The 23,406-nt window shown below is 46.7% G+C and overlaps 1 protein-coding gene across 1 annotated transcript; it reads left to right on the forward strand.

Moving 5' to 3' along the window:
* The first annotated feature begins 1,027 nt into the window (after window positions 1–1,027).
* LOC138939263 (serine-rich adhesin for platelets) lies at window positions 1,028–23,075 on the forward strand. Its single transcript, XM_070306906.1, has 3 exons — window positions 1,028–2,214; window positions 8,460–9,854; window positions 22,962–23,075. The coding sequence occupies exons 2-3, from the start codon at window positions 8,715–8,717 to the stop codon at window positions 23,073–23,075; spliced, it is 1,254 nt and encodes a 417-aa protein (XP_070163007.1). The 5' UTR covers window positions 1,028–2,214; window positions 8,460–8,714.
* Window positions 23,076–23,406: the final 331 nt, after the last annotated feature.

A 23,406-nucleotide genomic window follows, 5' to 3' on the forward strand; every position in this document is an offset into this window, starting at 1 on the left:
AGAGGATCAAAAGGACGCGAACAGTAGCGAGTTTGCGAGGGTGAGAAAAAGTAATAGGGGGTGAGAAAGGCGGAGGGATATATTGCGACGAGACTTTGAGCGAAAGAAAGACCGGCGGATACAGCGTGGAAAAAGAGGGACGACCGCGTTGCGCGCGCGCGCGCGCGCGCACTTGCGGAAGGGAACATCGGTGCGACACGAGCGGTGGCGTGGCGCGATACGGCTTGGTTCGTCTCGGCTCTGTTCAGCTTGGCTCACGGTACGGCGGAGCCAGACCGAGCGAAGAACAGAGTGAGAAGTGCTCGTGCCGAGAGACGAGTCACATGTTAGAGCGACGAGGACGTGATAGAGAGATGGCGGGGCAGAGTAGGGCTAGCGCGGGAGCCCGAGCGAGACCGAGTCGAGCCGAGGGAAGGCACAGAGAGCCGTTGGCGTAGTAACGCGTGAGGCTCGTATAGCGTCGAGCCTGCTCGCTGCTTGCCTGCCTGCCTGCCTGCTTGCCTTGCTAGTTGCCCTTCCTCCCTCAACATCCCGCATCCAACCGTCCGTCCGACAGCCCGATTCCAGCTCTATCCGTGTGAACCGCGCGTCTGTGTCGGCGGCTGCGTCTCTCCGCGTGGTGCCTCTGTCGGTGGCAACTACACGCGAACGCTAGCGGCCTTGCACTTGTGTGCGCGTACATCCGTGTGCGCGCGTGTTGGTTGGGGGTCCCGGCCCGGCCCGACTCGGCGCTCTCGGCCCGTCCCGTCCCGTTTCGTAGAGTATCGCACCGCGCCGCTCGCCACCCGCTATCCACAGCAGTTTCATCCAGCCCGCCCGCCTGACTGCTTGCCAGTGTCCCACCGCACGCCGAACCGTTTGCACTCAGAAGCGATCGGGGAGCCCTTCTTTGCCTCCCTGCCGGCCACCCCGCTCGTACGCTCTCTCGTCGGCACCCCACTTCGGCCTCGTCACCCACGGCCGTATCGTCCCTCGTCTCCCTCACCGTCGTTCCGACCCCGTCCTTTTCTCTCTCGCTTCAACACACACACACACACACATCATACACGCACGTGTCCTCTCTTTCCCTCTTCGTCCCTGGCGCGCGGCGTTTCTTCGCGTCCCACTCTGTCCCATCGAGACCTCTCCTCGCCCTCCTCCGGTAGTCGAGTTACACTCGGCGAAGGCACGAGCACCGGTTATCGCTCTCTCCGTCGGCTGGTTTTCCATCCCGTTCACTCTCTCGTATCTCCCTTATTCGCACTCCGTCTCTTCCCTTCGCCTAGCCCTCCTCCGCGCCATTCTACGATCCCCCCTACATTCCGCTCGCGACACGTCTATCCTTGTCTCGTCGCGACAGTCAACCATTTTCCTTCTCCATCTTCGATTCCTCTCTCTCGTTCGTTCTCCCTCTTGCTCACGAGTAACGCCGGTGTGTACTCGCCGCTGTCACCTGATCGCGGGACGCTTTTCGCGGGTGAGATACCGCTCGGCCACCGAGTCAACCCAGTCTGCCGGCGTTCTTGCTCCGATTCTTCCTTCTCGCTCTCCTCTCTCTCTCTCTCACACACACACACACACACACACACACACATACATTTCATTGTCTTCGTCCTTGTTCCGTTTCTCTCGCTTACTCTGTCTTCCACTTCTCTTCCCTCCCCACCCCCGCGCCACCTTCCACTCTTTACTCTTCTACCGCCGCTCTTCCTCCTGCTGGTCGTAGTGGTCTTCCTATACTCGCCTCGTTGCCGCGCGACGTCAACATCATCGGGCTGGTGGTTACCCGGAGGAAGAAGAGAGGCGAGAAAAAAGGAAAGCGAGCACAGAGAAGCGGCCGCCACCGTCCGACGGCGTTCATCCGCGCGACCGTGTTGCGGACGAAAGATCTCTCGCCTCTTCCTCCTTTCACGGATCTTCGCCGGCACGTCGTCGGAGTCTCCCGGAGAGAGAGAGAGAGAGAGAGGGAGGGAGGGAGGTGACACTTTCGGGCAGACACGCGGCACGAATCTCGCGCACTCGGTGGACGCACGCGAGGACACGGAAGAGCCGCGCTCCGTTGCAGATTGGTGACGGTGCCAAGATTTCGTTTTTTTTTTTTCCCCCATCTCCACTCGGACTCTTTGTTCCGAAAGCGTCTCGTGAGTCGAGTGAGCTTGAGCCGGTCTTGCCAGTGCATAAAACGAGCAATGCGTATTATCGCAGTGTGACAGTGCTGAAGACGACGATTTTCAAGTGAGTTTCAATCATAATTTATAATCTTTGCGCTGTTTGTACGATTCTCTGCTTCTGAAAATCATCTCGGGAGTTTTCTACGTGTGCGGAACGAAAAAATTATTGTGGAAATCGCGCGACGCCCGTTTCAACGGTGAAAAATTTCTTTGAAAAATTTACGACACTTTTAAGTCGATTATCGATTATGAGTTGTCGCGACTTCCTTTTTATGCCATTTCATGCCGAATACACGATTTTTAGTTTATATCAATTGATATATTTATCATTTATACTATCCATCGCATCGACACATTTTTCAGCGATGAAACCGTTGGCGAAACTATTTAAAAGTCATTGTACTATGTAAATAAATGCTATAAATTATTAATCGATTTCTTTCATATACGTATCTCGCGTTACAAGCCTCGTGCTTGAAAATATATCGATACCAGAATCACGCGTGTAAATGCTCGCGAAACTTTGCATAGTTGAAAAAAATACCTTCGTTTTATAATCTCTGCGATTCGATTATATCGCGGCTTGTGCGTCTAGGTTGCGCCAAGTGATCCCTCCTCTCGTGACGCGAAAGGGCGCGAAAGGGCGACGTTTCTCGATTAACGATCGATCCATGACGATTTTCCGAATGACGCGTGTCTAGAGATCTCGCTCGTTCTCTCTTTGTCTCTCGAAAAGGAGAGAGAGAGAGAGAGAGCTCTCTCTTTTTTTTCGTCGGGAAAGGAAGGAAAGAGAAGGGAAGGGAAAGGAAAGATAGCAGCGAAGAGATAGCAGCGTCCATCCGTTCCGGTGCCCGTTGCGGGCCGGTCGCCACACCCGCCCGTTTGGGAATTTAACTTACCGCACCGCCACTCCGGGACTCGCGCGAGAAGAGAGCATTCGACGATTTCTCCGACGGGATCTAACGGGCCGTCGTTTGCGAAAGGCGTCGCGATTCGCGGTGGATTCAATCGGTCGATCCTTTTGCGAAGGACTTATCGCTGTCGGACGTAATTTTTCTTATCAAGTTCCGTTATCACATTTAAGATTATCTCGTCGCGGAATGTCTAAGAAAAGTCTCATTATCGGTTTTCCAAGTGTTAAGAGATTACCGCCATTTCGATCACACGCGATCGTTGCGTTCAGTTCCTTTTACTAGCGATTTAATTCGATGTAGACGGATAATGGAAAACGTGCACGAAGGTTGGATTGGAAATCCAAAGCACTCGTTTGCGGTGCTCCTATAAAACGTCATTATCAGCGATACCTCGTTCTGTCTCTATGTGTCACTTTCCGAAGAATTTGTAAATGCGTAGCATTGAGCGAATCGAGTGCGTTAAATTAAACGCCGTTTTTTTACTGTGTTAAAAACCTTTTTCTTTAAATTTAACTCTCATTAATGAGATGACTGATTTTACATATATCATATTCATTTCTATTCGTAATTATATATATATTATTTTTTACTCAAAGTGTATTATCTATCTACTAAAAAAGAAAAAAAATAATAATTAGAGTCGAAATATTACGATATTAAAGGAGTTAATCGTTAAAAAATATATGTCATAGGGTCAATCTTATCTATGATGTTTTATAAGCAGTGACTCTGACCAGATGCAAGGCTAAACTACTGAAACTATCTTACGTTAATCTGACGGATGATCGATAAAAGTAGTTAAGGTTGGAGCTTCTCGCGCAACTTTTGCGCTCGCATCTCGCATTCTCGTTACGCTGATCCTTCGACACTCGAAAATAAAACGCATCGCGTCTACATCTGTAGATGATATTTAGTCTACATCGTGTTCTTGGCGGAGTTTTGGCTCTTTCGTGCTAATCGTCTGCTATACGTCTGTTATAAACCTGTCGCGAACGTTCGAAGTTTCACTCGCAAATTGGTCGCGCGTCAAAACATGTGTCTATATTGATCGTAAATTGCCTCGGTTTATGGACTTTTTCAGCTTCGCCCGTCGACTTGTGAAATCGTCGGAATTCGACGTGCGATCTTTTATCTATGATCGCGAGAATGTTCGCGGCCAGATTTTAGATTGGGAAACTGAAGCTATTTCGCGAATTCTGCGCTTCCATCGACGAATGTTCTTATTCAGAAATCTTAATTTAAGAAAATAAAAGTAAGATAAATTGCCTTAATTAGTAGTGATAAAATTATTGAGATTTTTGCAAATACCAAAGATCCATACTCTAGTTTCATCATTTAATAATAGAAATTTTATTTTAATCGTGTTAACTTTCAATTTTGGCAATTTTATTTTTCACGAGAGAAGTAGAGCGATCGACGCTAATTATTAATACTCGCTTCGAATAAATCAAGAGAATAAACAAGCTTCTAAAAAAAAGGATATCTATAGATCGCCAAATTATGAGAATTAATTGTATTCTACACGTTTTGAAAAAGGATAAGAAAAAGACTATGCAACCAACCGTAATGTTACAGTATAATCTTTTCTCTCGTTTAAAATTTGGCAATTTATTTCAGACATATGTATCGCATAGAGATATTGCTTTTAATCGCAATAATAATAAAAAACAAAAAAAAACAAAGAAACATTCACGTTTCTCCAGATGATGAGAATAGCGATCGCGAATTTGTCGGTGGCCGCGACACGCGGGACGCGAGACGCGAGACGCCACCGTTACGAAACCGATCAACGGGAGATAGACAAAGAGGGGAGCAGAGAGGGGAAGGAGGATGAACGGGAGGACCCGGTGGCGTCCTGCGCGGGAAACGGATAACCGAAACTGCCGCGTATGCACGCGTACAACGGGTGGGCGTACGTGGTAATACAGTGGCCATGCGAGCTTGATTACACATTACGATCACGAGTGTCCCACGAGCGGGCGGACATAAGGCCTTTTGTCGCACTATGGCCTGCGGGCAGGAAGCACGTAGCGTGACACCCGGGCCGCTCGGTGTGCGAGCGGCACCCGTATTATACGCTGAGTAATATGTACACGAAGGGAGAGAGATAGAGAGCGCGCGCGCGCGCGAGAGAGAGAGAGAAAGAGAGAGAGAATGGTATACGTACAGTAAGGAAGGGAGATGAAGCGATGCGGTGAAGGGAGGACAGGAGGTGAAACGAGCGAGGGAGGGGAGGGGAAAAGAGACGGTGTCTGCGGGGACGACAGGGGACGCGCTATAATACTCGGTGGTGGTCCCATGCCACTATACGTGACTTGTGTGCGGCTCTAAGCCGAGACATATCGCTGTCCCGAGGCCCCGTTTCTGCCCCGTTTCTGCCACCTAAAGGAGCGCGCGGATATATCGCGCGCCAGAGCTATTATAGTGGCTACATTGCCGAACGGACGCGGACGGTTCGATCGGCCTTATTGAATTTGCTCCTCCTCCCCCCCCCTCCCCCTTCACTTCCTTCATCCCTTTCGCTCTCCCGTAACCGTTCCGCTGCTCGGGTTTGTTTCCCGATTGTTCGTCGCGAGTTATCTTAGCGTAATCCGCGACTGACCTAATCGGGTCATCCTATTCGCGAGAATGCGGGCTCTCGACTTTTTTCACGTAGTCGGGTTTCTGTCCGCAGCGAGCGTTCGCACACTGTACACGTTCGGTGAAATCGGAACGCGGCGAGATAACATAATTTGGGATTTCCCTAATCCTTCTAACACATATCTACGCGTATGTAGACACTAATCAAGTTTCCATCGAAACATTACGTTCCGAGAGAAGGTTGAAAATTTCAAAGTCTTGCCGATTACTCAAGCTTAAATTTTATTCTCTTAAATATTTCATACATCTCGATGAAATTCTAAACGCGAAGACTTTCCGACAATATAATTTACCGATCTTGTATCTCAAGTTATATTGGAATTTTGAGTAGCTTTCTCAAATAATGAGTAATATCTATTCGATCGTTTAACGTTATTTTTTCGGCGACACGTACTAAATATTATATGGGAATCGAGGAGTTTTGACTTTCATATTTTTCTCATCTCGTTTTTATTCTCACACTTTCTTTCGTGATCAAAATGCGTCATCGAATATTCCGTTTGATATTATATCAGTCCGACTTTATCCGCTTCGGTCTTTCCCCATTGATTTGTCTGCGAGTCTGCTTCGATGGTGGGACGGATTAAATGAGAGACTGCAGTAATTAATAGATACTTAATTGGCCCATTAATTAAGCAATCGTGGCTCTCTTGAAATAAATCTATTCGCACTCTCGCACCATCGTATCTCCGCACATGATAATATTGATTATCTGCCAATAATATCCCGATTTTTTCATCATATTTTGCATCGTGATTTCTCTCTCTCTCTCTCTCTCTCTCTCTCTCTCTCTCCCTCTCTTTGGTTCTCCATTAGTTGAATTCTTCGTTAGCTGAAGGAGACGGCGTACATCGCGATCCGGCCATTGTGCCAGCCCCTGTGCTAGACGGTTCGATCGGCCTCATTGAATTAGTTCCCGCTCGCGGGCTTGTTTCTCGATTGTCCGGCGTAAACCGTAGAGTATACCATTTTACACGGAAACTGGTCCGTCGGTCGGCTCGGTTGATTGACATTCCCAAGAACGGTAATCGCGAAAATAAGAAATAAGACATATCGAACGATGCAGTCTAAAATATTTAGTATATATCTCCATCTATCATAGACATTAAAACAACTATTTCGTTCACGAATAATTAGTATACGTTTTATATATATATATATATTCTTTTTAATTCGAATTTGTAAAATTAATTTTATTAATATCAATACGAACAACACTTATTAATTGTTTCATTTACCATATACATACACACTATGATTCTTCATATATTTTGTTTTCCTCCCTATCTCGCGAAGAACTTTATCGAAATAGTTATATATTCCCATTTATTCCTGCGAGTCGTGCTCATTGAACGTGTCGACAATTTGCCCGTTAACGCAGCCCAAGGCCGTCGATGGAATTGACTGTTTCCGCGATTCCGCGAGATTTCATTTTGATATCTGCCGCCGACTGGAGCGACTTACCGGTATTCCGAGGATTATCCGGTTCCTGCCATCTAAGGATGCTTTAAGCATCGCTCTCGGATTGTTGGAGCGGATGCGAGGTCGACGGATGTTTCGATCGACCTTATCGAATTAATTCTCGCTCCTAGATTCGCTCCCGATTACGGATTATACTCTATTCGGTCACGTTTATTCGCAGTACGTGACTCGCGAGATCTTTGATAGATTTACAATGATTTTAATTTGCTATATGTATGAATTTGAACGAATCGTCGTAATTTTGTATCGGGATCTCTGGATCCTCTAGATAAACCAGCGACGGATAGATCGAAAGGCGTGATATCGAGGGTGTCTCTAGGGGTGAGAATCGTACGAAGGGTAGCTTCATTTTTAGATCGTTATATCTCATTATTTTTCGACTCTACACGCCACGGGAGGTTGACAACAATAACTGTTCGATTCTATATGTTTTTTTTTCCCCCCTTCATGACACGTGACACGCTGTATTCTAGTTTGATATCGGCCATTCGAATATACACGCGGAACGCAAAAGGGAAGGTCGTTGCGATTAACCGGTTTCTCTGTTTAATATGCCGTGTAAGCGGCTAATTGTGTCAGCGTCTATCCTCTAATATGCTGCTCTTGCGAAAAGTTTCCATTTCTTCATACGCGATTTCAGTGTTGAAACGTGAAGAAGCGCGAGATTTCTATTTCAAGAGCGAGTGATGTCTAAAAGTGAACGGTTCATCCATTTTGCAATATTTACAATAATAGCAATTTAATTGTACAATATTTAAAAAAAAAAAAAGAAAAAAGTATAAAGTATAGAATTTTTTTTAGGTGAGACATTTATTTTAAAAGCAACAGGTTTTGAATTCCGACGAATCTAAATAAGCTAAATAAACTAGAAATATAAAATAATCTATCAATTTTAGCGAAATTTCTGAAATTTTGCTCACGTCATTTTAAAAATAAATGGCTCGCTAGATGCCGATGACTCTACGAGACCCCGAATAAACTCGAAGAGAGGAGAGACCGATCGGATCTGGCCGAGCGGAGAGTTTTTTTTTTTACGCGCGAGGCGCGCGTCTATTATCGGACAGAAAGTGGAAGGCGACGGGACTGAATTTCCCGAGTGAATTTCTACCGCGTATTATATCCGAGCAGCTATAATCTACTTCCCCCACTGACGATAGCCTCCACCCGCTCGGCTAGTAGTCCATTAGCGGCGCCCTCGCGTTTAAACATTTCCGCCGCTTAATTGCGCATAGCTAATTTTCCTCGTCACATTTCGTCCCTCTTTTGTTTCCAGGCGCAGCATTGCCGTGGTCGCTGTCATCGTCATCTCCGAAGAAAAAGGTCGGGGCGTTTCTTGGACGATACGGTGTTAACGTCGCCGCAAACGACTCGTTGCGTCTCGAATAAACGAGTGATCGTGGATAAAACTGAGTAGTGTGACTTTGGTGCTCGCAGTGCTTAGCGTCGATGCGCCGGATGTTGCGGGATAACGGCGAAGAACGGAAGGCCGCTCGCGACACGTAAACACGCGAACGACCAACTCGCGAATATGGCCAGCACGATAATGATGGGTCTGCGTCGCAGAGCGCCGGTGAATAGCTCGCCAACTCCCTCGAGTCAGTCACCATCCACGACGAGCACGTCGTCGTCGAGCAAGCGCTCGAGGAACGAGAACAACAACAGCCCGTCCCACGGCAATCTGAACTCGATGAACGGTGGCTCTCGGGATGAACCGCCGACGAAGAAATCCCGCGGGACTTCGACGAGCGGAGCGAGGGGTAGTAATTGTTCCTCGTCGAACTCGGCGTCCTCGACAACCACGAGTACTTCGACCGACAGCCAGAATTCGAGGAGTCGCGGAACTTCCGTTTCGAGATCGGCCACTCAGACCAAGTCGTCGTCCACTTCGACGGCTGCCAGCTCGGCTGCCTCCTCCTCGAGCGATATATCGAACGGCACCGCGCTCTCAAACAGCTGGACGACTACGTCAAACATGTCGGACGTGCCGTCGTACGCTTCCGTGACCGGGCTCGGTTTGACGGGCGGACAAACGGCCGGCATATGCGCCGGAAGCCTCGGCATGCCTTCTACACCTATACCACCGTACATGTCGACCTCCATGGCGACCTTCGTTGGTAACGCCACGAACCTCGGTAAGAGCTCGTCCGTCTCGTACCTCGACATTTCCAACATGACCGGCAGTTCCTTGGCTGCTTCCGGCGTCGCGAACTCGTTAAACAGCGGATACGCGGCGAACGGTTCCGCCGCTGTAGACGCCAAGAGCGGAATGGCGTTGTCGTATTCGCCAAACGTCAACGGCGGCTCATTCGGCGCGCAAAAGAGCCTCAACGGAACCGACGTAGCCACCGCTTCGCCGAGGAAATTTCAAAACGACGCTATGTTCAACACTTATCAACCGTGGGTGATCAAAACGTACGGTGATCTGGCCAAGACTAAGACTATCACTATCAAGAAATACGCGCGTATCCTGAGGACGTTGCGGGGCGAGGAAGTGAACAGCGCGGAGAATAGCAAGTTTCGCTTCTGGGTCAAGAGCAAGGGTTTCCATATCGGTCAGCCGGAAGGCTACGACGCGAAACCGGCCGACAGGATTATCGGACGTCACGCCGTCACGAGCCCGGGATTGGATCCGCCGCTCTACGTGCCCACGCAGCTGCCGCACAACAAGGTGAGTGCGTCCGAGCGGATTATCCCGTCTTCCGTAACGCGAGAAATGTTCCTTGGGAAACGTTTGTCGCGAGTAGCGCTCGCGAGTGATCGTTCAAAGAAGACGGAATTAATATCGTTCGCGAAAGGGACATCGTCGACAGATAATCTTTCGTCCTTCGCCGCGATTTAGATTAATTAACGAAGCGCGATATATGAGTTTGGAATATATTTTCCATCAGAATTTACGCGTTTTTTTACTTACGATTTTTCAAATATATACAGAGCTTTATTTAACGCGAAACCTCCCCCCGGGTTTCTTTTACATCAACATTTCTATATCGATACGTACACGCTCGTCCGATATCTTTTATCGTACTTTTCAAGTGATACTCTTTAAGACAAATGCTCAGAGCGAAGAAATGGCTATAACAATTTTCTTACGCGCCGTACGCAGAGAACGGTAATAACGTAACGTCGCTACGAAGCCGTTCTATATTCAGCCCGTAAATTCTACTTTCTTATCCTCATTCCTGGGAAATTGACTTTCGGGCTTTTATCCACGCAGATTGGTCGTTCCGCGCGCGGCGACCGTGTGCGGAAAAGAGCCCACCGCAGCCGGCCTACTGAAACCCGAGGTTTACTCGGGTCGGTGCGATTTATCTTCACGGCGAGTAGAAAAACTGCGAGAAATCTCGGGCGTGGTATGCCCAGAAAGTAAGAGAGAGAGAGAGAGAGAGAGAGAGAGAGAGAGAGAGAGAGAGAGAGCTCGTTGTGCGCAGATAAGGGGGCCGCTTAATTGCGTCTAATTATGTATATGCGCTCGTGTAACGGCACGGCCGGTGGCCGACGCCGCCACCTCGTCCGACGCTCTCCGTTGGAGGAGGAGGGTAGGGAGGGAGGGAAAGACCTACGTCGATGCAACGGCGCTTCGATCCACTTGCCGGAGCCTTGCCAAGCTCGGAGTAGAAAGAGAAAAAAAAAAGAAAGAAAAAAGAGAGGCCGTTCGCGCCACGCCATTCGTCCGGTTGGTCTCTCTTTGGTGCAGCTTCCGCGATTCTCTATCCGCGTCTTCTCGCAGGGAACTCGGCAAAACGTAAACCTGCGAGAGAATCTCTCGCTTTGCCTCCTCACGTCTGATACGCGCTACTTTAAGGCTATCCGATAACGCGTTAAATTACTTAAACAGCGCGACGTCATCGTGCACGCCCTATCGGGCTCTGCGCTTGATATTCCGAGAATATCCTGTGATTTACTCGCGTTGGAACGTCTCGATTAAACTGGTCATGGTTATGGATAATCGGATAAACATAGTGATAATCTAATGTGCAAAATTGCTTTACGTTTCGACACACATCGAGATTCGACAGATCGAAATTATCAATACATTATTATATAATATTTTTGCGAACTATATAGATTTTTACGAGGAAAAATCTTGTAGGATTTCAAAATTGTCACGAAAGTGTTGATTCTCTCGGTACTATCGTTTCCTCTATCAGGGAGCCGATGCCCCGTTATCATCCGTATATCTGTAAGAAACGTTCACACGCGGTAAGACGCTCTCTTTCTCTCATATAGCGTACACCTTTTCCCCGTTGCTCAATTACATTTCACTCTATCGCGAGAGAGGCGGACGCTTTCACGGGTTTCTTTGCCTAACGTAGCATACTATTTAGTATTCTCGAATTCTTCCAATGGAAGGAAAGTATCCACTTTGATGCAGTTAACTAGAGAAATTCGTCGCATTTGGAGGTCCTTGCCGCATAAATACGCCGTTAACTTGGTCGAAAGCGTGCCTCGGAGATACCAGGCAATTATCGACGCCGGTGGTGACCGGACGCGTTATTAATACAATTGCATCTTTGTTCCGTTCGAGTACAATGCACCCATGTATTTGAAAATTTTATTCAATAAATTTTTCTACAAATTAACCCGAAATTAACGCTCTTACTTGACTGACTTTACGATAATTCATAGAGAGGGGAGTAACTATTCCGTGCTCTATCGGCGTTCTCTATCTCCCTTCTAAAATTGCAGTTCTATTAGTTACACCTCGTTGTTGCTGTTCGCGTGGTTCCGACGCGCGCGTCGCGATGCCGTGGGATTCCGGGTGCCGAAGCGGCACTATTTCTCACGGAAAAGGAAGAGCGCAGAGGGGCACGCTTAGAATTCCGCTGCTTCGCTCGCTCGCTCGCTTGGTCCATCGATCGGGATTCACAGTTCCGGGTGGTCGGAGCGGCGGAGGATTCATCCTCCTCTCGTCCAGCGACGACGGCGGCGGGATTTTGCGTGCCTTCCGAGATTCTCCGCGTCCTTTCTCTCTCTCTCTCTTTCTTACACCCATTTCATTTCCGTTCACGGCGTCCCGCAAAATATCAGCCGCTCGCGACACTCATTTTTCACGGTTGACCGTCGTCGAGAGCCGCGAGATAACAACGACGGAGAGGAAAGGTTCGCCACCACGATAACTCTCACGGGAGAGAGGAGCTTTCTTTCCTCTCCTCTTCTACTCTACTCGATCCTTTTTCCTCGCTCGCTCGCCTCGAGGGTGGCAGAAGAGTAGGTCTGGCCGGTCATTAGTCACTTTCCGAAGCAGAGGCACAGACAGGCCGCGGCTCTTCCTCCTGTTCTATGTTTGCTTCTCTCTCTCTCTCTCTCTCTCTCTCTCTCTCTCTCTCTCTACATCCTTCCCCGCTATTTTGTCTCGCTCCATGTGCCGTCTACCGGTCGCTCGCGCTCTCCTCTTCTCCGTCTCGCTACGGTTCCGTGCCTTCCTTGTGCCTCTCTTGCACGGTATCTCTACACCGGCCACCCTTCGTTCCTTCCCCCGTCACCTCACCCCCGCGCCGACTCCGATTCCAAGATCCGAAGCGGTAAAAGTCTCCCCTCTCGTCGGGCTCCGTTGGCTGTGGCTTCGAGACGTTCTCGCTTGCTCCCCTCGTGAGGAGAAACGCCGCCGCCGTGTTTGCCTCCTCTCTCGGTGCTAAGCCTCTCGCGCGTCTATCTTGATTGAGAGGGAGCGCTGGTATGCTCGCTCTCTCTCTCTCTCTCTCTCTCTCTCTCTCTCTCTCTCTTCGTCTCGCTACGTCGTTTTCTTCGTCTTTCTCATGATTACGAAGCAGAGATAGAGAGAGAAAGCGAACTAACCGTGCTTAGTCGGTGAACCCGACGAGGACGCAGCGAGAGAGAGGTTGTCATTGATCGTCCCGACTGCGGCTTGTGAGCCGCTAAAGGTCCCGTACAAGCACGGGCCCGCCGGCATATAGCCGCAGCTATATGTGTGCGTATACCTACGTGTGTGAGCACATGTGCGTAAGTGCTCCGCTCGTCGTTCGCGTGCGTGCGACGGCGGAAACTATTTTTCTTTTCTTGCGCTGCTCGAATTGTAGCGTTATTAGGTTGGCTATACCGATCCGACATGTAATCTTGATATTTGATAAAAATGTGAAAAACACGATAATCATACATTTTTCTTTCGTAAAGATTTTGCAGCACGGTTTGCGTGGAAAAAAAAAGAAAAAAATTATAAATACAATCGTTTTCAATTTTAGAACAAAGACAAATATTAATGATAAAAAAGCTAAAAGATAGAAGAGAGAGAACTTTATATATTATATAAATTTAATCAAAATTATGATTGTATATGCTGTACGCAATAACGCACTTGCATAAGAATCGTTGGCCGTCTTCTCGTCACGTATTTAATATTCAGACTTTTATTTTTCTCTGATAATTTCTGTGATACATAGATAGCGTATGAACATAATAACCAAACTATCGCGTTTGCTAAATATCTGCTAACAACGATATTTCTTGAGAAAATTGCGAGCGATCGAGAAGCGCTGTTGGAAGTTTTTAATCAATGGGACAAGGGAAGTAGGACATCCGTAGAATAGGCGGCAAGATGTGAACGAGGAAAAAGACGGTTCGTGCGCGCAGAGGTTAACCAAGGCGATAATTCGTCGCTCCGCTTTCGAGGGTTTGGCTCGGTTAACCGAAACCGTGGTTCCTAGGGTGTGTGCCGCGACCCTTAGCCAATAAAACAGTTGACCTCCTTCACCGGAGGCGAGTCGCAAGGCGAAACGGTAAAGCGACGCGATCTCGAGGTCCTCTGCATTTTTGGCGAACGTCACGAATTCTTCGCTAATGTTTCCTTTTCTTTCTTCGTCTTTGTTTCACATCTCTTCTCCTCTGTTCGAACGACTACGAATAGGCCGCATTGATAAGAACGCGTAAATAAATTCCGATCGATCGACCGATGCTGCAATGTTTTCTAAAAGAAGAATAATTATCGGAAAACTTGCGGGGAAAGAAATTTATATTATTTCATCTCTACAGTAAAATTTATTTCGCCATTTTTATTACATTCAGTTTTCGAACTTTTCGTCGATTTTGATCAGCGTATCTTATAAACAGAATCAATTAGATATTTTGTATCTCTGAAAAATTTAGGTATCGTAATTTCTAAATTCTAGTTTTTCGAGGGTACACGCACACACATACAGATTTTAGACGATACGTCAAATGAATCATGTTATTCGATTCCGCAAATATCGACGCCGATACGAGATAAAAAAAAAGTTTAGAGGTATTGTAATTTCTAAATTCTAGCTTTTCGAGGGTATACACACGCACATATATAGATTTTAGGTGATACGTCAAATGAATCATGTTATTCGATTCCGCGAATATCGAAGCCGATACGAGATATAAAAAAAGGTTTAGCTATTGTAATTTCTAAATTCTAGCTTTTTCGGGTTAAAGACAGACACACATACAGATTTTAAGTGAATATGTCAAATGAATCACATTATTCGATTCCGCGAATATCGATGCCGATACGAGATAAAAAAAGTAATCCGTATATAAGATCGCTCCGCGCGCCCTTCGGCCTAGCCCTTAGCGCAGTTCAGGCAGCAGCGCTTGATTATTAACACCGCCGCTGCCTCGATAATGAAAGTACATGCGCGCGCTCCCTTACGTGTACGTACGTATACGTGTGTCTGTGTCGAGAGCGCCAGGGTTCGCCGCCTGGTTGCATTCGGGCACTGGCGGTAGACGGGATCCGATGAGAGAAGAGCGGCGGCAACGGTGGCGGCGGCGGCGGCAAAGGGATAGAGGGGAGGCTACAACGAGGGTGGCTTCGAGGCGTATACTCGCCGTGTTTCGGCCCTGCTGAGTCACGCACTAAAGAGAAACGCGTGAGGTCTCTCTCCGTGAGGGACGAACACAGAGGGTTCCGAGCCACTACGACGACAACGACGGGAGCTTGGTGCGGGAATTTTTATTTTTAGCATGCCACACTCATCCGGACAGAACCTTCTCCCCCGCACTCGATTTTAAGAGGACATTACTTTTTAAAATTGTACTCAATTTTTTACACATAAAGCAAAAAAAAAAAAAAGAAAGAAAGAAAGAAACATTTTTTTGTAATAAAATAATAAATATATTAACAAAAAATGCAGCTTTTTGGGGGGGATGGATATGTTATAAATATAATAACGATATATTTCAAGTTATATTATATAATTTAGTTTTTAACTTTTGCGATATATTTATGATTTAATTTTTATCATTGAAACGAAAATATTTTCCCCGACATACATTTATCATTTTGTTAAAATAATATTTAAATTTTTATAAAATTCCTTCTCTCTAATGTACGTATCAGCGATACAAATCATGATGTTTTTCCTCGCGATACGATGCAACTCGGTCCATTGCGCAACAAGAATTTTATTTATAAAATCCGTAAGAGAGACAAAGAGAATGAGATTGCACGGAGAGGCTAAGTTATGTCCGCGGCTTATCACGACCGTAATGTTGAGTAAAGATTGTTATCGCCGCTATCTTCGTATCGACAATCAAAGTGCACGCTCTTCGTTTGCGCGCTCGATTTGCCACATTGTTACGTAATACTATGTACGCTCGTCTCTCGATTTATATGAATTATCCTTTCTATCAAGTTCGCGAACACTCCGCGGTGTAAATTACACCAAAAGTTGAATTTTAAATAAAATTATAAAGTCTATTCTGGATATTTATCCGGAGAACTTTTGACCGCGTAAAAAGATACGCGTAACTGTGATCTCATTAAGAACAGTTTTTCGTCTAGTAGATAGAAAAGCGTTTCTAATTTTTTTATTAGATTTATAAAAAATTAAATTTAAAAAAAAATCAAATATAAAGTATCGTGAAAAATATGGATAAGTATTATTTTTCCCCAAGAGATTAAAATGCTTACTCACGTAAGCGTTAATAGCTTTATTATTCTGGAAGGAGATCGAGAGAACGATGAATCCGGAAGATGAATTCATCCTACGGGTTCTTCCCGCAAAACAATCCGCGAAGAGAGCAGAACGGCGCGAAATTTGCCAAGCATTAAAAGAGGACTCGCTGCACTAGGTGCATGGATAAGAGGAGAGCGGTGTTAGAAGCGACAGAACAGCCATGGTAGCGTGAAATACTACACTGCAATCTGGATTTCCGGGCCTTAAAACTCTGTACGCTTACTCTGTAAATGAACTAGCAGGAGCAGAGTCTCTGGTTCACCGGGATACCGTTAGCGATGTATATTCTCTGCTCCAAAAATTAATACACATCTGGAATATGACATATATATATATACATTTCGCTTTATATTAGATTATTATCTTAAAATTATTGCATTTTACAAATTTTTGCACTAACATGTTTTATTGTATATGTTAAAATGCTTAAAATTCGTGAAATGACTAGAGATGGATGTTTCCTTAACAAAAATATTGGGAAAGAATTTGCAAAGGGATGTGCGAAATTTTTAGAATGCGATTAGAAAAGTATAAGAAAATATTACAACGACAGATATCACATTCCTTCGTACGTATCGTATATATCGCATTGATTACATATTACCAATTGGACTCGTATCGAACCCAAGTTGCTACATTTCATTTCGAACCCATTCGATGCGTTCCCATCGGCGGTGCACATATCCGTTATGATCGCGTCGGGAATATCTCCGCTTAGCGGAGCGAATTTCGTCGCTGCTCTCGCAGAGAGAAGAGATTTTGCCGGTGGTTCGCATACCAGCCGACATACCGACTCGCTGTTCATCCGCCGGCTACACGGAACGAAAGCGCGCGGATCGAGAGCGCGTACGCACCGCACCGAGAACTCGGCACCGGCTGAGCTGCTGTTCTGGGCGGCTGAGTTCTGGGGTCCCGGCAGTCTCGTTCCCTCGGCCCCCTCGGTCTTCTCGCGCACTCGGCGGCTATAACGCGCGGCACGTAACCGCGGCCGGCGCAATTAGTAGCGGGCCGCCAAGGGAGCCTCGGCCTTTTTCCTCAACCTGCCTGCCAACCTTCGCCCGTTCCATTCTACCTCTCTCTCTTTCTCTCTCCGACATTTATCTCGCTCTCTGTCTCGCTCCCTATCCACGATCTACCCTCGTTCCACTCGTTCGCCGCGTCCCGCTCGCACGTCCGCTGCTCTTCAGCATCCACGTTTCGCTCCTTCCTCTTCCTCTTTCCGCCCGCGGCGTATCCCATCGCTCTTCCCCAGTACATCCCCCCCCCCTGATCTCTCCTTCCCGCCTCTCTTTCTTTCATGCCCTCCTGTGGCGCGTTTTCACTCGCTCGTGTGTATATGGGACTCGGATTCGCTTTCTCTCTCTTTCTTCCTCCTTCTCTCGTTCTCTATATGATTCTGGTCTTCTTGCTCTCACTTGTGCGATCGGTTTCACGTCAGGAAAAGGGCATGAGTGCGGGTGGGAGGTAGAAGGGAACATCAGCGAAAAAGCGACGGAGGTGGTTGCGTTCGAGAGCAAGAGGAGCAGAGGAAGAACGCTGGAGAAAAAGGGACGGGGGATGCGCGCGTCGGGCAGAGAGAGAGAGAGAGAGAGAGAGAGAGACCGAGGTTGTGCGGTGGCATAAAAAAGAGGCGTAGCAAGAGAGGAGAAAAAAAGAGCGAGAGGGACCGCCGTGACGAAAGGGAAGAGAGGAGAAGATGGGACGAACGAGAACGAGGGATGGAGAGGGAAATGCGGAAAAAAGCGGTTGAAGAAAAGGAAAGAGAGGGTAGAAGCCGCAGGCTTTTTGTCCCGCCACCGCCGCAGCCACCCGACAAAAATAGACTCCGTGTCCCTCGATTCGTCTGTGCAACGACGTGCAACGCCGAGAACCCTCCGTCTTTGTCCCGTGCACGAACGGCGTCAACGGGTCTCTTCCGTCCTCGTCCTCGTCATCCTCTTCCTTCTTACCTTTCTCTCTTGTCGTCTTTCTTCCTCGTTTTTCCCCGAAGAGCCATATTCTATAGCCTTCGCCGCCGCTGATGTCCCGAGAGAGGAGACCGAAAGAGCGCGCGGGAGAGATTGTAAGAGGGTGGCCAGAGATGAGACCGATAGAGCACACGCCTTGATGATTCTTATCTACCGTAGGCGGCCCGACACCCGATGATGCGGACGTGGGCGCTTAGGCGCTTAGGGCGGGGGGTCGACCCGGTAGAGTTAGACAGGGAATCGACCTCCCTTCTACCGACCTCCCCCTTCTGCCCGCCGACCGATATACCTATCCGATAACCCGACAGTGCGGCAAATCGCGATACGTATCGACCCCTTTCCAACTACCGCGCGCTCACCGACCTCCTTTGCTACAAATAAGCTCCCGAACTATTTATTCACGGATCTCCTATCCGGGTACCTTCTCGGGGAGGAACGGAGCTCGCTGCTCCCCGTGGGATATTCCGGATCCACCGTATCGCGAGCGATAGGTACCACCGATTACCTTTCTCTTTGTCAAACTGCTGGGTGCCTTTTTAGGATTTCGGAGAACGACGTGATTTCGAGGGACTATGGTGCGAATTATAATGGATACGAACAAGGACATAGAGAGAGAGAGAGAGAGAGAGAGAGAGAGAGAGAGAGAGAGAGAGAGAAGAAAACGACTTGAGGCTATTAGACACACAGTTAGAAGGAACTATGTAACAGTCCATTAAAAAAAAATGACATGACTTTTTTCACACAACTGTATTTCATTATAATATAGAGGGAATAATATTACACATTTTTATATAATACCATAATTATTCTATATATACATCACATGAAAAAGATCTATAAATGATAAAAGAATCGATTCTAACATATTATACATCTTGTATAAATTCTTATAAAATATATCGATGGAGCACACATATCTATCGATATCCCGCTGTGATTATGCGGTAGGATTTGTTTTTTGAAATGTCTCGAAACATTTTAACGATTATTCATGTCGTAACAGCGGAACATTACGAGGTTGCATAGTCTGACTGCGTTATAGCGGTAATTTAATCTCGAGATTAAGCCTTTAATATTGCATGTATCGCTTTCGAAATTGTAAATAATCATTTCTAAACATTAGTCTCTCAACGTTCTTATTTAAGACTACATAGCGTAGCGCAAGATTTAAATTAAAGACACACATATCATCATATTTATTTACATACTAATTACAATTATTTATAATTATATCAACTAATAATATATCGAAAAAAAAATTAAATATTCTTGAAAAATCAAGAGTTGAGCCTTAATTATAACTTATCCCTCTAGAGACATTATATTTCCGCGAAAAATTCTCCTTATTTTTATATCGCATTATATTAAATTTTTTCATATTTACAACGCTATTTTCGAAGATCAAGCTTCTTTCTCATGTCGTACAATTGTTCGATTCCCTCGCGACCGAGTCCTCAAGTCGACAAGTCTGTGCGAAGCCTCGCTAGAGCATCCGGCACACGTTTTCCCGACTCCCCGGGGACGACGATCACCGGGACCGAAGTGAATGCCGCGCGCGAGACGAGGACGGCAAGAAAGAGAGAAGGAGAGATAGATATATATATATATATAGAAACGAGCTCTCGAGTGAAACTCCTCGCACCCGGTATCCGGTATCCACGGCCAATTAGCCGCGCCTCTTACCACGCGCGCGCGCGCGCATACACACACACATACACACTGGCGTTTCTGTTACTTTCTTTGTTATCCGCCGCTATAAACACCACCGAGGATGCTCCACGGTGTGCACGCGCACCAATTTATGGGCCGTGGTTACCGGAAGTGTGTGGAGGACCGGGTCTTCTCGATATTGTCATCTCGTGATCGAGGCTTTATGGAAGGTTTATCGCGCGTTCTTTATTTTTCGCGATGAGGTTTTTCCGTAAAGATGAAAGTTATCATCGAGAAAAAAATTGAAGTTTTCTGCATTCCACCACATTTATCAGAATTACAAAAATAATATCATACACATAGATATATTTTCGTATTTTAAAAATTTGAATGCATTGAATATATTTAATATAAGGTAGTAGAGTTCATTTCGATATTTCGATTTTTCTAAATACTGTAAAGAGTACAATCGAAAATGTTATATCGGAATATGCTTGCGAGAAATTTATATATATATATATATACATGGATATTTTATTCCTCGCGTATACTTGCGATGCGACGATTTTTTCTTCGACGTAACCCCAAATCGCTATTTATGGAGCGTCCGGCTGTCGCTGCATATGGCAACACTCCGACGTACATTCCTACATAATAGAAGGTTGAAACGCGTAAGCCCGTGGGTCGTAAGAACTTGTCTAACTCTGACTGCAAAGTCCCAAACGGGGAGAGGGGGGTGGGAGGGGGGGGGCGTGTTTCTGGCCGAGACCTGGAATGATTTACTACAGGCTCACGCGAGGTGAGATCGTCGACCTTGGAAAAGAGGTAGCGGTTCGTTCATGGCTCGTCATGCCGAGGATGGGTACGGGGAACTTTCATTGATTGTGGTCGGTTGGAGGTCCATTGTGTTCCCCTCTCACCGCGCGGATTTTCGGCAAATGCCCTCGCTTTTCTCTATCCCCTGGACCCTACCGGTGCTTCGCAGTTTGTTTGTCAGCCTGCACGTGACCGGTACGGTATTAGGATTCGAGCCTGGTCCCATCGATCGGTCATGCCGCTCTCTCTCTCTTCATTAAGGCAAGTAAATCCCGACGTATCATTCGAATCTTTGCTTGGGCCGGCTTTGCTTAATGGCTTCACGTCTGGAATACATCGAAAGGCTGCGAAATGTCAAACTAGCCAGCAATTTGAACGGCGATACGCGACCATGCGCGTAGGCGACGATCGTGGCGTGCTTGTCGGTCGAACTGATCACTCGAGCGGTGTAATTAACCGTGCATTTATGGATCGGGTTTCGCGATAAAACGCGTCGCTCGAAAATTACGGCCGGACTGTCGCGATTAAAACGGGTCGAGAATGTGCGCGATTATTTTTAACACGGGCGAGGATACCGTCAAACTTTCATTTTCATTGGCTTTAATCGCTATAATCACTTGATAACAGGACCATCGTGACATTTTTCCTTCGTCGATCGAATCGATATTCGATAACGCCTTCGTTAGCATCGTCTGCGTTATCGCGAGACGATCCATGTAAAATGTATAAACGATAATACGGATCTATGTATGTATGTGTAGATATATATATATATACACATGTACAGTTATCGCGGGCCCGAATGTGACTCTTCTCGTCGCCGCTACCGCTGCCGCCGCCCGGAATTATCTCCCTCGACAACGATATCGATTGTCCCGTCAGATAGCGCGCCGCGTGAGTCGGCACTCGGTCGTTCCGCTTCTTTCCTTTTTGATCCGCCGGCGGGATAAGCGGGGCCGGGCTGGGCCGTTCCGTTCCGTTCCGGACGGACTTAACCATCGCGACATGATCGATTTTCGCACCACGCGACCGTCGCTCCCGCGTCGAGATATTATTCCTTCGTCGGCGCGTTGTGCGCGGCGACGAGCGCGATCGATACGCCCGCCGATCTGTCGCCGCGAAACTAAACGAAACCAAGCGAGAGAGACGAGAGGCGCGCCGCAATTTTCTTCGACCATTTTAACCGACCGCGACGAACTTTCTTCGAATTCTCGTTCTCGGCTCGGCGCGGCCCACTGACTGGTACTCGTTTCGCTCGTTTTCTTTCGCAGTCAGCGTGAAACGAGCGAAAACTCGCCGATCACCGTGCCGGAGTCACACAGTCGGTGATTTTCAACGAGTTCCTACTCGTAATCCGTTCTCGGAAAAAAAAAAAACCCTTGCTCCTCCGAAATCTATTCGAAATAAAATATATTGGAGAAATATCGACTTTTCCCCTTCGAACTCTGTATTTTCGCAATGCGTATTGAATTTTTGTCTCGATATTACAAATCCTGAAAATATATGGATCCTGGATTTTTATTTTTACACAGTCGAGCTAAAATATGTTTGATTATCAATTTAATAATCGGAAAGAGCAAATTTTCTCCGAATTTCGAGAGGAGATTTATATAGTTTTACAATCACTGATCGAAATACAACATCTATATCATTGTGTTTATGTTTCGTTATTAATTAACTGACGTGATAAAAAATGCAGCGCAGAATTGCGAAAGCAGTTTTGTCAACGCGAATATTTTCGAATATCTGATATTGAATTTTATCGATTTATGGTACTAATATCATTTTTACGAAATATCCCAATGTCTTATCATAATTAAATTACTAGTAATATTCGCACTCTCGCGATTGTTATAGATGTTTGTTTTAAAGTTGAAAGTCTCGTTGATGTAATATTGTCTTTTCACGACTTAAAGGTATTAAAAAGCAGTGGTATCAACGCAGAGTACTCTACAGTCACAAAAAAATATTAAACTATTTCACGAAAATCTCAATTTATTTTAAATACACGCAAGTAGATGCATGAAACTTTAAAGATGCATCGAGCAATCCTTCGCCAACTATGACATTTATCAAAATCTTTTCAAATAGCTGTAACGCGGCAATTGTCATATAAAGAAAGACGACATACAAGAAACTAAGAGAATATTCGCAAAAAAAAAAAAAAAAAAAAAAAAAATTGATATATAATATTAATCATTGCATACTCTGCAACGATAAACACAAATAATGAGCACGATTAGGAATGAAAACGCGTCGAAATTCTCATCGGGAAGTCTTACGATCGATCTCCCTTCCGTCGTCATTCGCCGGTGACGCTACCGTTCTATTCGATCCACTAGTGGAGCGAGTTCGCGCGAACGAGTTCCACATAGGACGACGACGGGACCATCGATTTCCCAGGCGGCGTCCCACGGCGGCGATGGCGATGGCGATGGCGATGGCGATGGCGGTGGTGGCGGCGGCGGTTGCGATGGTTCGTGGCGCCATGAAAGAAGTCGGGGCACGGACATTTAAATCTAAAAACGGCCGGGCAAAACTCCCGACCCCGGGGTCGGTAATTGGAGGGTCGCGGAATTTGTTGCTTCGCCGACGTGGTATGAGGGAGAAGGACGACGAGGAAGGAAGAAGCGAGAAGGGGCGAGAAAGGGGATGGAAAGCTAAAATACGAGCGCCGGTTAACGCGAGCAGGCAGGTAGAAAAGCTGAGAGAACGAGGGAAAGAGCGCGTGCGTGTATATGTATCTGTGCATGCGTGTATACGGAAGAGAAAGATACGGATCGAGAGAGAGAGAGAGAGAGAGAGGAAACAAGTGGCCGACGATGTGACGAGAAATCGCAGTGCAGAG

Source organism: Polyergus mexicanus, unplaced genomic scaffold, assembly GCF_030449975.1.
Source record: "Polyergus mexicanus isolate NDT 795.1 unplaced genomic scaffold, iyPolMexi1.0 SCAF_14, whole genome shotgun sequence".
Lineage (NCBI taxonomy): Eukaryota > Metazoa > Arthropoda > Insecta > Hymenoptera > Formicidae > Polyergus > Polyergus mexicanus.

What these genes read in the sequence shown, in the direction of transcription:
- LOC138939263 (XM_070306906.1), top strand. Translation starts at nt 8,715, where the DNA reads ATGGCCAGCACGATAATGATGGGTCTGCGTCGCAGAGCGCCGGTGAAT. An exon ending in CGCAGCTGCCGCACAACAAG is followed by an intron (nt 9,855 to 22,961) that starts GTGAGTGCGTCC and finishes TCGATTTCCCAG; the next exon opens with GCGGCGTCCCACGGCGGCGA.